We start from the raw sequence: 13,204 nt of genomic DNA on the forward strand, positions 1-13,204 counted from the left end.
CATGATAAACCAGGGTGTCAGAAAGGAGAGTTCATACCCACAGTGCATCCCGGCCGCTGCTTCAGTATTCAGGGATCGGGTTGTCGGAGCTGAAAGCCTAGTAGGGGTGTAAAGTTGCTTTTTCAATGACTGATGTCAATGACAGCTTAATTATTTATTATTTAGACATGGGGACCCGGTTAAAAAAAAAAAGCAGCAGACTCCGCTACAGTGTAAATTATTGTTTGTCTGTGTGTCTGTGTTTCCTACCGCGCTCAGATTGGGGACCTGAAGGAATTTTACAGATTCCACCATGGTGGAACGGTGAAGCGGTCAACGGCTTCCAACAACGACGTTACCGGCCTCCTGGCCAAAGAGACCAAGGTGAAGTAATTCCATCTGACTTCACAGTTAACCATACCCTCCTATATTATTCATCACCTGCATGATGTCCTGCAAGTACACTGGTGCACACACACTCAACCCTATCCTCCCCCCCCCCCCCACACACACACAGACACACACAACCCTATCCCCACCCACACAAAAACACAACCCACCCCCACACACACATCCCTGTCCCCCCACACACACACAACTCTACCCCCCCACACACAACCCTATCCCCACACACACACAACCCTATCCCCCCCCAAACATAAACAACCCTATCCCCCTCCCCACACACACAACCCTACCCCCCCCACACACAACCCAATCCCCCCCCCCCACACACACACAACCCTATCCCTGCACACACACACACAACCCTATCCCCCCCACACACACACACAACCCTATCCCCCCCCAAACATAAACAACCATACCCCCCCCCACACACACAACCCAATCCCCCCCCCACACACACACCCATACAACCCTATCCCCACACACACAACCCTACCCCCCCCACACACAACCCTACCCCCCCCACACACACACACAACCCTATCCCCACACACACACACACAACCCTACCCCCCCTCCACACACACACAAGCCTATCCCCCCCTCCGAACATACACAACCCTATCCCCCCGCCCACACACACCACCCTACCCCCCCCCACACACACACACAATCCTATCCCCCCACATACACACACACAACCCTATCCCCCCACGTAGAAACACACACACAAACAGTTTGTGGCAACATACTTCTTTGCAAACCCACGTCAATGTGTCTGTCTGGCTGTCTGGTCTCAGGTGAAGAAGTCAGATTTAAAGGTCAAGGACCATTGTGGTTATACGTGGTGTTGGCAGGTTGGACTCAATTAAAAATCCTCTGAAACAATGTTGGAGGAGGGCTGATGGTAGTGAACATTTAATAGCAACATTACTGGTATTCCTGCAATCAGAATGACAATTGTGCTCTCCCTTTAAACAGTACAGTTTAGTGTGACTTTTTATTGTCCTCGATACAAGGTGTGACTGTGTAATGATCATGCTGTTTAATTAGCTTCTTGATATTCCACGTCGGGTGGATGGATTATCTTGGCAAATGAGAAATGCTGTCTAACAGGAATGTAAACAACATCACCAACATTACATGTTGCATTTATACATTTATTTAGTTTGACCTTTCACCTGTAAGGGATTTAGCCAAGAGGGATAATTCCACTCTAAACACACATACTCCATATGAAGAAGGCAGCAGTCGGAGTAGGGCCCCTGCAACCTGAGAATGTCCCTGTGCAGGTGCAATGGGTGCAGCAGCAGACCGTCTATCAGAGGACCAAGAGGAACTCCAGAGCCAGTCACATCTACTCCATTGACGTCCGGACTAAACACATTGACTCAGGCCCGACCCAACCTGACAGGAGCCAACACCAGAACCAGATACCGGCCTTCAATGTGTCCCAGTCGAAGACCTTGTGGTATATGGTGAGTAATCCCCAGCTGGGAGGGCGCAGCAGTGACGTGCAATAATGCATCCTTTGTTTTTATCTTTTTTTTAAAGAGGGCTTTAACATGATCAAAAACACATACAAAAACATCCGGCAGGTGTGTTCGATTCACCCGCAAACAGAATGTCACATTGTTTCGTCGTGCCCTATATGATTGAACGAGTCAACGTGACATGTGCAACCTGGTCAACAGCGCTGCAGTGAAGCCTCACCGGACTGTCCATCCCACATGAACATCGAGGCAGCGTGGGGGAGAGGACCCACGGGCAAGGGAGTGGTGGTGTCCATCTTGGATGACGGAATTGAGAGAGAGCATCCTGATCTCAGGCCAAATTATGTAAGTGCCTCGCATCCGTCTCTCCCGCAGACTTCACAAGGACATTTATTAAAATCAATTTGGCAAATGTCCCGAATTTAAAAGTCCAGAGCCGAGACAATGTGCAGTCAAAGCTCTTGGCCGGGAGCTTTTAAAGGTCAAGGCAGAGTATTAAAATGCAGGCTAAATGTCTGGTTCACTTTAGCGTTCGGACGCCGCTCGGTTGATTTGTGAGTAAACAGGCTCTGACTGGAGGAGGACAAGACTAGACGTTAATAATAATAATGTATTAAATTTGTTAAGAGCTTTTCATTATACAAGAATAATTTGAAAACGCTTACAAATATGAAATATATATATATATATATATATGTGTTTTTAAAACAACAACAAATCAAACCAAATATTGAATCATGTCTTAAAAGCAGCAAATGAAGCGGGAAGGGAAGGGCCGGCATGGCGTGCCTTGATCGTTGGATGCGTGATGGTTCCTAGCGAGAGAAACGGTCAGACAGTGAGGCTGATCAGGTGCCATTTTGAGCTTTATAGACAAGTAGGACAATCACTTATTTGAGAGACAGGAAACCGGTGGAGGTCAGCGAGGATCAGGCGATGTAGGAATACTTATCTGTCTGTGTCAGGACCTTGCAGCACTGTTTTGAATTGAGCTTTAATTTATGAATTGACTTTGCAGGCAGGCCCCCAAGTACTACATTCCAATAATTGCTTCTAGAGAAAACAAACGCACGGATAGGCATTTCCGCTTCAGAGGTGGTGAGAGATGATCTCGGGCGAGAGATGTTCTTCAGGTGAAAGGATGACATTTGACTGACGTGACTTATGTATGTTGACGTTAGACCGGAATGCAGGGGCGAATTTCACACCAGGCTAGGGGATGACTGAGAGGGATGACTGAGGGGGATGACGCGGGAGTCAGCGGCGGGGTGGGCGCTGCAGGGGTTGACCTGCTATGAGGAGTCTTTCAGCATCGCTTGAGTTGGACAAATGATTTGACCTCATCCAGACAAGGACAAAATTGGATCAGGTTGACAGAGTGGATGCTGTCTCAGCCCTGGTTTTGATATACACCTGTCATCAGTCTGAAGATCTGGCCAAGTTGGGGGCAGGAAGAAAATGGTACCACACCTGGTTTATTTGTCAAATGCAGCAAACAACACAGCGTCATCCTGCATAATGAAATTCTTGTGACATGGCCCCCGACAACTATGTAGTGATATATCCACACAAATAATAAGAAGCAACAATATACATAGTAAAAAAAAAGAGTGCTGTAAACCAGCATCAATCAGGGTAGTATTATTGAACATTTAGATATGGCAATGAGGGATGTACTACTAACTTTTCTCAGTCTCCTCCAGTTTTAAATTTTAGGAGGAGATGAGGTCCTGGTCCACACCTGCGGATTACCTGGTTTGGGGGGCCCGTTGCTGTCCCTGTCCTTGTCCACCTGGTCAATCTTCTGACCTAGTCTAAAATCAAATAGACTCTGGATTTAGCCCAGAGAAATGTATTTATTATTCCAATTGGACTCTTAATATCTCACCCGGCACAGCCAGAAGAGGACTGGTCACCCCTCTGAGCCTGGGTCCTCTCTAGGTTTCTTCCTAAAATTCAACCTTCTTAGGGAGTTTTTCCTAGCCACTGAAATTCAACACTACTGTTGTTTGCTCCTTGGGGTTTAAGGCCGGGTGTCTCTGTAAAGCACTTTGTGACAACTGCTGTTGTAAAAAGGGCTTTATAAATACATTTGATTGATTGATTGGCAAGTATGGCAGTAATACACACAACAGTGTAAACTAGCAGTTTACACTGCTAAACTATACAGCATATAGTATTTTTTGTTGTGTCACTATTGTAGGACTCTTTTGCCAGCTATGATGTCAACGGGAATGACGATGACCCCACGCCCAGATATGACTCCAGCACTGAAAACAGGTTAGTCAAATGCACGTAGATCACAGCAACAGATGCTGGGTTTAAAAATGGAAAAGAATACTGAATAAACGAGAAACATCAATTGTAATGCCGGCTTATAATGAATGACGGCTCTGCATTGTAGGGGTTGATACATTTTTCATTAGGTCAAACTGAATCTGAAATGTTGAAGTGGAAATTGTTAACTTCAGAAGCCTTTTTAAACCTTGAAAACCAGTTAAATAAAACAACATACATTTTTTTTGCCCACATTTATGCTCATCCACATCTATATATTATGCTCATTTACATATATGAATATTCACTGCATGTTTCTATTCTTTCCCAGTTTGATGTCGTACGTATAGACTGTCTCCTCATACATATGCAACTAAGATAATCTTGTATCCATTCCCTTCCTCGTTCTGTGAAGTCATGGGACCAAATGCGCTGGGATGGTCGCAGCTGCAGCAAATAACTCCCGTTGTTCTGTTGGAATCTCCTTCGACGCTCAGATAGGCGGTGAGTCAACACCACAGGTTAGAAGTTCATCAGAAGTTCACTGTCCTTTATTAGGACACACAAAACCCAAAATGGGAAGAAATGCTTCCATACTTTACATTCAGTTCAGTTTTAAAAATACTGCCGGTGAGGACAGCACTGGATATTATTTATTGAAAACGAGTACGTGTGACGGTGTCCTTTAGGGCAGCTGGTATCATCGAAACATTATCTAATTCTGGTCAGCCTATTCCCGTGGGTGATACATCCTATGTTGTGAATACTAAGGCTATCGTGGTCCCTCCCCCACCCGTATTTACAGGTATTCGTATGCTGGACGGAGACGTGACGGATCTGGTAGAGGCCCAATCTCTGAGCTTCAGGCAGCAGCACATTGATATCTACTCTGCCAGCTGGGGGCCGGAGGATGACGGTGTGACGGTGGAGGGGCCTGGCCCTCTGGCTCGCCGTGCCTTAGAGAACGGCATACGCACTGTGAGTGTGTGGCGGACTCCTCAGCCCGAGCACAGTGTGTGTGTGTGTTTCTGACTTAACTACTGTATATAAAGAGGACTAAAATGTTACAAACTGGATAAATCATAAAAAGGTGACTTATGGGCACATTTTTCATGTTACAATTCGGAAAAAAGGCAATTGTTGGCAGTTTTTTTTTGGCTTAAATGTTTAGGGTGAGAAGGCCTTGGCTGAGGTCAAGGTTAGGGTTACGTTTAGGTTTAGGGTAAGGTTTGGGGTTAAGATTAGGCAATCAACTTTGGTGTTTCCATTTACATAGCTAAGTAAACGGGTGTGTGTGTGTGTGAGTGTGTGCGCGCACATGCATGTGCGTGTGCCGAGCTGAATGTGTCTGATTGCCTGAGTCTAAATATGTGTTTGTCTGCGTGTCAATCTTTGGCTGCAGGCTGTATGTTTACTTTTAGGGTTTATCTTGATCTCCTTATCAATGTGTAAATAACATTAAAATATGAATCATTAGTGTCTCTTTACGCTCTGCATAAATCACAGGGGAGGAAGGTGCCGTTAGGCACAGATCTAGGATCAGCTTACTATCACAATCCTTACCTAAACCAATAGTGTCTGGAATATCTGCAAATCCAACCTTGGATCCTTGTTTACAATCCTCACCCGAATCTTCCAAAACCTTTTATGAAGGTCATTTGACCAAAAGGATGTTTCTGTGATCCATTGAAAACACATTTTAGTGGAACAGTACTTTTTTTTTGACCCTATTGGGTAATTTTCTTAACCCACACCAATACAGGAAACAGAACACCTTTTGAACTACTACTCCCATGTACCCCTAGGGTAGGAAGGGGCGTGGTTCTATCTTTGTGTGGGCGTCGGGTAACGGTGGGCTGAATGGGGACCACTGCTCTTGTGATGGCTATGCCAGCAGCATCTACACCATCTCCATCAGTAGCACCACCCAGAGCGGCACCAGACCTGACTACCTAGAGCCATGCCCCTCCACCCTGGCCTCCACCTACAGCCCCAGCGCCACAGACAGCGACGGAGCCAGGATGGTGAGAACAACTGAACACTACTCTTCAATGTCAATTTAATCAATTCATTTTACTTTCTGAATTCACACGAAATTGTTGCCAGCCAGGCAATATTTCCCAACTACATTTTGAGTTGATATAACAGCTGAGAATAGCAGTGATTTTCATGAAATGTGAAAAAGTGGAGTCTGTAACTTTCTCTACGGGTTTAGCTTCAGCGCTTGTTCGTGGAATAAAGGACGGGGACAGATACATTTTTCACTCTCGCTTTTTGACACACTGTACTGACACGTAAATTACTATTTAATAGTCACTCATCATTACTTTCTGTCCGGCAGGTTACACTGGACCTAAAACAAGGCTGTAGCAAGGAGCATTCTGGGACCTCATTCTCTGCCCCAATTGCAGCAGGGGTCATCGCACTTTTGCTGGAGGCCAAGTAACCAACTTTCCTGTAGATGTCATTGCTCTCTAAATCTATTCAGAACATGCAGGTGTTTCTGAACACGCCCTGACCATGTAAAAGTCTGACCTAATGAAACGCCTTCTCAGTACATTTTATTTCACAATAGAACGGGCCCTAGTTCAAATGTTTTCCTATCTGGTCACATTGGTCCAGAAAAAGCCGTAGTTACAGTATACCATAGGAGTCCAAACAGTTCCACGGAGGGCCGTGTGTCTGCAGGTTTTTGTTTTTCCTAGAAATTTGGTTCCCAGTTCACAGCTACACAACCAGGTGAGAGTAGAAACTAACCAATTAGTAACCTAATTAGTCAATCAAGTACAAGGAGAGAGCAAAATCCTGCAGACACTCGTCCCTCCGTGGAATAGTTTGGACACACCTGATGTAGACTATTCTGGTGGTGTTACTTACACAGTGATCAGTGTTATTCATTTGGATCTGTTTGACCCGTTTACAGCCCACTGGTGACTTGGAGGGACGTGCAGCACATTATTGTCAGGACCTCCCAGGCCCGTCGCGTGATGGCCCCCGACTGGCACGCCAACGGAGCTGGATACCAGGGTAGCCGACGCGACTACATTTGTTCCCCATGACTCCATGATTAATGTTGCGTTCCTTTAACGCTCAGACCCAGAGGTGCCCGGTGGATTTATTTATTTCCTAGAGATTTTCCTGTATTTTTCACAGAAACATACAAGGAAAAAGAACAATCGTCACTGTACTGAATCTCAAAACAACAAATTGCCGACAACCACGTTTAAGATTTTCCTATCTGATTGGCTGACTAATTGTATTGGCTGACTAATTGTATCCCTGATTGCTTGCTTAGTTCATTGATTGGCTGCTTGAGTCATTGATCCGTTTATTTACTTGTGTTTGTGTATTCATGCTACCTTCCCGCCTTCCTTCCATCCTTTGATTCATTTACTTATTCGTCTGGCAGTGAGTCACTTTCATGGCTTTGGGCTGCTGGATGCGGAGAACATGGTGAAGGAGGCTGAGAGATGGAGACTGGTCCCCTCCCAGCATATGTGTGAGGAGGCTCCCATCCAGCACAGCAGGTAGCTGGGACAACCGCAACCTACCATAGACAACAATCCTCTGTTCTGTTTGAAGCCCATCCATCCATTCATCTCCGTGGAGCTTCCTGATGCACCGTTGGCATGGGAATTCCCTAACAATTCCTCTGTGCTTCCTTTGTCATTCCTCTCTGTTTTTCTCTCCTTATCTCCCTCTTTCTCTCTCTCCGTCTCTCTCTCTCTCGCATCCTCTTTCACCCTCCTGCTGTTCTTTTCTCCCTCACCCTCCTCTGTCTTTTCTCTCTCTCTCCCTCTCTTTGTCCCCTCTCTCTCTGTGTCTCCCCCGTCTCCCACAACAGAATAATTTCCCCGGGCCTTGTACTGAGGAGCGTGCATGAATCCACTGGCTGCTCGCGTCATCCCCTACAGCGCGTTGTTTATCTGGAGCACGTAGTCATCCGTGTGACCGTCAGCCACAGTCACCGAGGTGACCTCTCCATCACTGTCAGGTCACCCGCCGGGACCAAATCACAACTCCTGGCACCAAGGTAGGACTTGGACCCAGTTCACAGTCCTGGGTGAAGCCAAGCAGAACCGCACAGCGCCGGCCTCGTTTCACGTCCACTGCAGTTGTAGGGACCCTTCAAAAAGACAATATGAAAAGGGAATATTTCGGTTAATAAAGTTCACCTCAGGTTGGATGGGAATAATGTAGCCCACAAAGGGTGTCATATCGAAGCACTCAAAACCGATTGGAAATTGTGTCGGTGATTAGAAACTATGCTGGTGTTGTGCTCTGAAGTGAGCTGAAGCGACAGTTCAATTCAAAATAATGTCCACATTTTTGTTCTTCTAAAACGTGGTCTAATGGGGACTGTCTGTGTTCCGCGCCATCTGGCGTATAGCCTAGCTACAGCCCTCTCTCCATGCCACACGAATAGGAAACGTAGATCCGCACAGCAGATGGCGTGGGACTTTGACTCATGTGGACATTGGATGACATTTCAGGTCTAAAAAAGTACTGGCATTTTTGGAGATGGGGCGGGGTAATCTAGAAATGAAATGGTTTGATCACGTTTTATTTTGCTCCAGGTTACATTTGCGGTATATGATGTAATGGTTGTTCTTTATTACTTGTCATATTGCTCAGTAGGTGAAACGATGGTTGTGCTTTGGCCCTGGTCATAGTGGTCAATGTATTAAAGGAAGGGTGGTGGTTGTGTTTTGGTGCAGGCCTCTTGACCACTCCAATGAGGGCTTCAAGAACTGGGAGTTCATGACCACTCACTGCTGGGGGGAGAAGGCAGCAGGAGAGTGGAGCCTGGAGATCTTGGATACTCCCTCTCAGCAGAGGGACAACAGTGAACCAGGTCTGACCAGCTACACTTCTATTCAGTACCATAAAAATTACAGAAAGAAAGGGTTTTACCAGTTTATCAAATACCAGGAATAAACCTCTGGTCCTAATAACCTGGTAACCTGTATTTTCGTCTTTCTCTCTACTGGTTTACAGGGGAACTGAAAGGGTGGTCTCTAGTGCTTTTTGGCACTTCAGAGCACCCATACTCCATGCGCCGCGAGCAAGCCCGCTCTGCAGAGCTGCCAACTGAAGGTGGTGACCTCACTGAGGAATACAGCGGTGAGTCACCTTATCTGCTGGTACAGAACAGGCACCACGCAATTATCAAACCCTTTTAAGACCCTGGAATCATACTAATTGTACCCTGCCTCAGAGCTCTATGTGTATAATAAGTAACCTTCCTCACTGTATTGTTGAAACTTCTATTTTAGAGGCCCTATTATTTTCTATGTGATGCAACAAAAGTGCATTGTGGGAAATGTAGTATGGTGTGTTCCTCAGGCTCATGCGACCTAGAGTGCAGCGAGGATGGCTGTGAAGGACCAGGCCCTGAGAAATGTGTCACTTGCCTGCATTTCTTCCTCAAGTTCAAGAACAACACCAGGTCAGAGTATTACCTGTATAAGGATAGGCTAAATTCCACAATGATTCAGTAGGTCTTCCACCCATTGCTTTGAATTGATGACACCGCTATATAATTTATATTTTATAATAAGAAAACATAATTCAAAGTTATAATGGGCCGTGAAGTCCGGCGGCCTAATATTCCATATTTATGAATCACATTTGGCTGGAATTGAGTTGCAGACATATAGCGGCATTGGCTCTGCGGCTGTGCGGTTTGGACCCATAAGTCACACATATATTCCCTCTGAGACCCTTCCAAGGCAATCATAGTTTTGTACCACAGAACATCCTCTAACCCACGGGGCATACGCTGTCTCTCCTACAGGACATGTGTGTCGGCGTGCCCGCCGGGCTTCTGGGGCGACCGGCACCGCTGCAAGAAGTGTTTCGCGTCCTGCGAGAGCTGCACTGGCAGCCGCAGCGACCAATGCACAGCGTGTCAGCCCACACACCACCTGACCCTGGGAACCAACAGCTGCACGGCCAGCTGTGCTGACGGGTACTACTTGGACCATGGTTTGTACGGGGAGGCCTCTCTAATCACTCACTGTTTGTTAAATAGTGCCCCCCACAGAGATCTGGAAAAAAGTAGCGTACTATCAAGCCAATAGATTGTCAGAGTAAGGTATGTTGTGATGAATCCCATTATTATTTGTATATTAGAAAACATGTTGCCATCCCTCCTACTGGAAAGACCTATAGAAAACCTCAGTATTGTCGACTGTATTTTAAAGCTTCTCATTGTTTATCAGGGTGGTGTCAGTAGTTGAGCAAATACCTTCAAATGCCCTCCTGCACAAGTGATAGATTTTCATAAACCTCAGATTCCACAGATCGACACATATTTCCTAGCAAATCACCCTTCTGGCCTTTCCTCTTACAAAGTACCTCTTACAAAGACACCTGTTGTGTCAGGAACTTGGACCTCTGTATCTGAAATGCTTCTGCCGAAATTGCTTCAAAAGTGAACACCTTACCCATTTCCTATTGAGTGATACCTCAGACCCCCTCATGGTACCTCAGACCTCCTCATGATACCTCAGACCCCCTCATGGTACCTCAGACCCCCTCATGGCACCTCAGACCCCCTCATGGTACCTCAGACATCCTCATGGTACCTCAGACATCCTCATGGTACCTCAGACCCCCTCATGGTACCTCAGACCCCCTCATGGCACCTCAGACCCCCTCATGGTACCTCAGAACCCCTCATGGCACCTCAGACCCCCTCATGGTACCTCAGACATCCTCATGGTACCTCAGACATCCTCATGGTACCTCAGACCCCCTCATGGTACCTCAGACCCCCTCATGGCACCTCAGACCCCCTCATGGTACCTCAGACCTCCTCATGGTACCTCAGACGCCCTCATGATACCTCAGACCCCCTCATGATACCTTAGACTCCCTCATGGCACCTTAGACCCCCTCATGATACCGCAGACCCCCTCATGATACCTCAGACCACCTCATGATACCTCAGACCCCCTCATGATACCTCAGACCTCCTCATGATATCTCAGACCCCCTCATGGTACCTCAGACCTCCTCATGGTACCTCAGACCCCCTCATGATACCTCAGGCCTCCTCATGGTACCTCAGACGCCCTCATGATACCTCAGGCCTCCTCATGGTACCTCAGATCCCCTCATGGTACCTCAGACCCCCTCATGGCACCTCAGACCTCCTCATGGTACCTCAGACCCCCTCATGATACCTCAGGCCTCCTCATGGTACCTCAGACCCCCTCATGATACCTCAGGCCTCCTCATGGTACCTCAGATCCCCTCATGGTACCTCAGACCCCCTCATGGCACCTCAGACCCCCACATGATACCGCAGACCCCCTCATGGTACCTCAGACCTCCTCATGATATCTCAGACCCCCTCATGGTACCTCAGACCTCCTCATGGTACCTCAGACCCCCTCATGATACCTCAGGCCTCCTCATGGTACCTCAGACCCCCTCATGATACCTCAGGCCTCCTCATGGTACCTCAGATCCCCTCATGGTACCTCAGACCCCCTCATGGCACCTCAGACCCCCACATGATACCGCAGACCCCCTCATGGTACCTCAGACCTCCTCATGATACCTCAGACCTCCTCATGATACCTCAGACCTCCTCATGTTACCTCATACCTCCTCATGATACCTCAGACCCCCTAACATTAGTTTGCAGGTCTGGTCCAACCACACCTTGATAACATGACGGAAGAACCACTCCTAGACTCATCATTTCCGTAAAATGTTTTGACCATGATTGAATCCTACATTTTACTGAACATACTTTACGCCATGGCTGTTCTTTGATCAACCTCAGGAAAACAAATTAATTCATCTCTCATTTTCCTCAGTTGTAAGGTTGTGGTAAACAACATCTAGTCTTAACATTTGCTTATGGAACAATGCTCTCACTTCAAATGGAGTCCAAGTATAATTAGCGTGCATGAATGCTTGTATTGCTGTGTTTTTCCCCACAGATATGAACATGTGCAGGAAATGCAGTGAAAACTGCTTGAGATGCACCTCAGCGAACATCTGCACGGAATGCCAAGCAGGCACAAGGTGAACCAATCCCACCGATGATGCGCGAACTAATAACGTATGCACTTCTACTCTGTACACAGTGATTCTCTATCTTGGCCACGGAGAATACTAATTCGCACACACACACACAAACACAGATTTTCAATCCATCGCAATAAAGCAAACTCCATTATAATGTTTGTTGTGTGTGTTGAGAGTTTTCAGATAAAGCTTCTCATTGAGTGTGTGCTCTGGGTCAGGAACACCGGGGTTTGGATACTGGTGAGCCTATCTTTCTCGCACCCCTCCTTCCACTCTCTCCCTCACCTCCTGCAGTCTGTTGGGGAACCGCTGCCAGAGGAGCTGTGTACCAGGAAGTTACCTCAACGAGCAGGAGGGCACTTGTGAACCCTGCCACGAGGCCTGCGCTACCTGTGCAGGTAAAGGGAGGTGTAGATTGTACCAAACCAACCCAGCCCTCAAGCTGAGTGATTCAAATGGGAGTGTAAATGATTAAAAGTGTATGTCCGTGTAAATGACTTCAATGTGATGACTTCAGTGGTCTCCAAGATATTTTTGGGCAGTTTATGTGTTAGGTTTAGGGCAACATTACCAATTTGTATTAGGGTTAGGCATTATGGGTTGACTTTAGGTTTAGAAGTTAGGGTCATGTTAATTTTAGCAATAAAAGTTTGTGGTTAAGTTTAGGAGGTTAATGATTATTAAATGTGACTTTTTTAAGGGCAATCAACTTTGGTGTCCCCATTTAGATAGAGTTTGTGCGTCTTCCTGTGTGTATTTCTTCCTGTGTGTATTTCTTTCTGTGTGTGTTGGAAATGGCCCACACAGCTGTGTTTGTGCCCAGGTGCAGGCGTTGAGGCGTGTAACCAGTGTGCTGATGGGTATCTGATAGAGGAGTGGAGGTGCGTGTTCTCCTGCAGTGCCGGCTTCTATGCCACGGAGAGCAGCCCTCGGAGAACCGGTGACGGACCCGGGATGTGTAGGAGGTGAGGGACGGAGCGCCGCGTGTCGGCGTAGGTGGA

General features: G+C 46.9%; 1 protein-coding gene across 1 annotated transcript in view; it reads left to right on the plus strand.

Annotated features, from left to right (window-relative positions):
- The first annotated feature begins 314 nt into the window (after nucleotides 1-314).
- The window catches only part of pcsk5a (proprotein convertase subtilisin/kexin type 5a), a 35,726-nt gene continuing 22,836 nt past the window's right edge, over nucleotides 315-13,204 (plus strand). The window contains exons 1-18 of the mRNA XM_020053702.2: nucleotides 315-363; nucleotides 1,680-1,865; nucleotides 2,082-2,225; nucleotides 4,084-4,160; nucleotides 4,573-4,661; nucleotides 4,963-5,135; nucleotides 5,963-6,181; nucleotides 6,499-6,599; nucleotides 7,081-7,184; nucleotides 7,567-7,684; nucleotides 8,002-8,190; nucleotides 8,876-9,012; nucleotides 9,156-9,281; nucleotides 9,504-9,606; nucleotides 9,955-10,145; nucleotides 12,116-12,200; nucleotides 12,498-12,601; nucleotides 13,027-13,168. Of these exons, the coding sequence (XP_019909261.2) occupies nucleotides 1,863-1,865; nucleotides 2,082-2,225; nucleotides 4,084-4,160; nucleotides 4,573-4,661; nucleotides 4,963-5,135; nucleotides 5,963-6,181; nucleotides 6,499-6,599; nucleotides 7,081-7,184; nucleotides 7,567-7,684; nucleotides 8,002-8,190; nucleotides 8,876-9,012; nucleotides 9,156-9,281; nucleotides 9,504-9,606; nucleotides 9,955-10,145; nucleotides 12,116-12,200; nucleotides 12,498-12,601; nucleotides 13,027-13,168 (2,105 nt within the window). The 5' untranslated portion in view covers nucleotides 315-363; nucleotides 1,680-1,862. The remainder of the gene's footprint in view (nucleotides 364-1,679; nucleotides 1,866-2,081; nucleotides 2,226-4,083; nucleotides 4,161-4,572; nucleotides 4,662-4,962; nucleotides 5,136-5,962; nucleotides 6,182-6,498; nucleotides 6,600-7,080; nucleotides 7,185-7,566; nucleotides 7,685-8,001; nucleotides 8,191-8,875; nucleotides 9,013-9,155; nucleotides 9,282-9,503; nucleotides 9,607-9,954; nucleotides 10,146-12,115; nucleotides 12,201-12,497; nucleotides 12,602-13,026; nucleotides 13,169-13,204) is intronic.

Source organism: Esox lucius, chromosome 14 (genome assembly GCF_011004845.1).
Source record: "Esox lucius isolate fEsoLuc1 chromosome 14, fEsoLuc1.pri, whole genome shotgun sequence".
In the NCBI taxonomy this organism is placed as follows: Eukaryota; Metazoa; Chordata; class Actinopteri; order Esociformes; family Esocidae; genus Esox; species Esox lucius.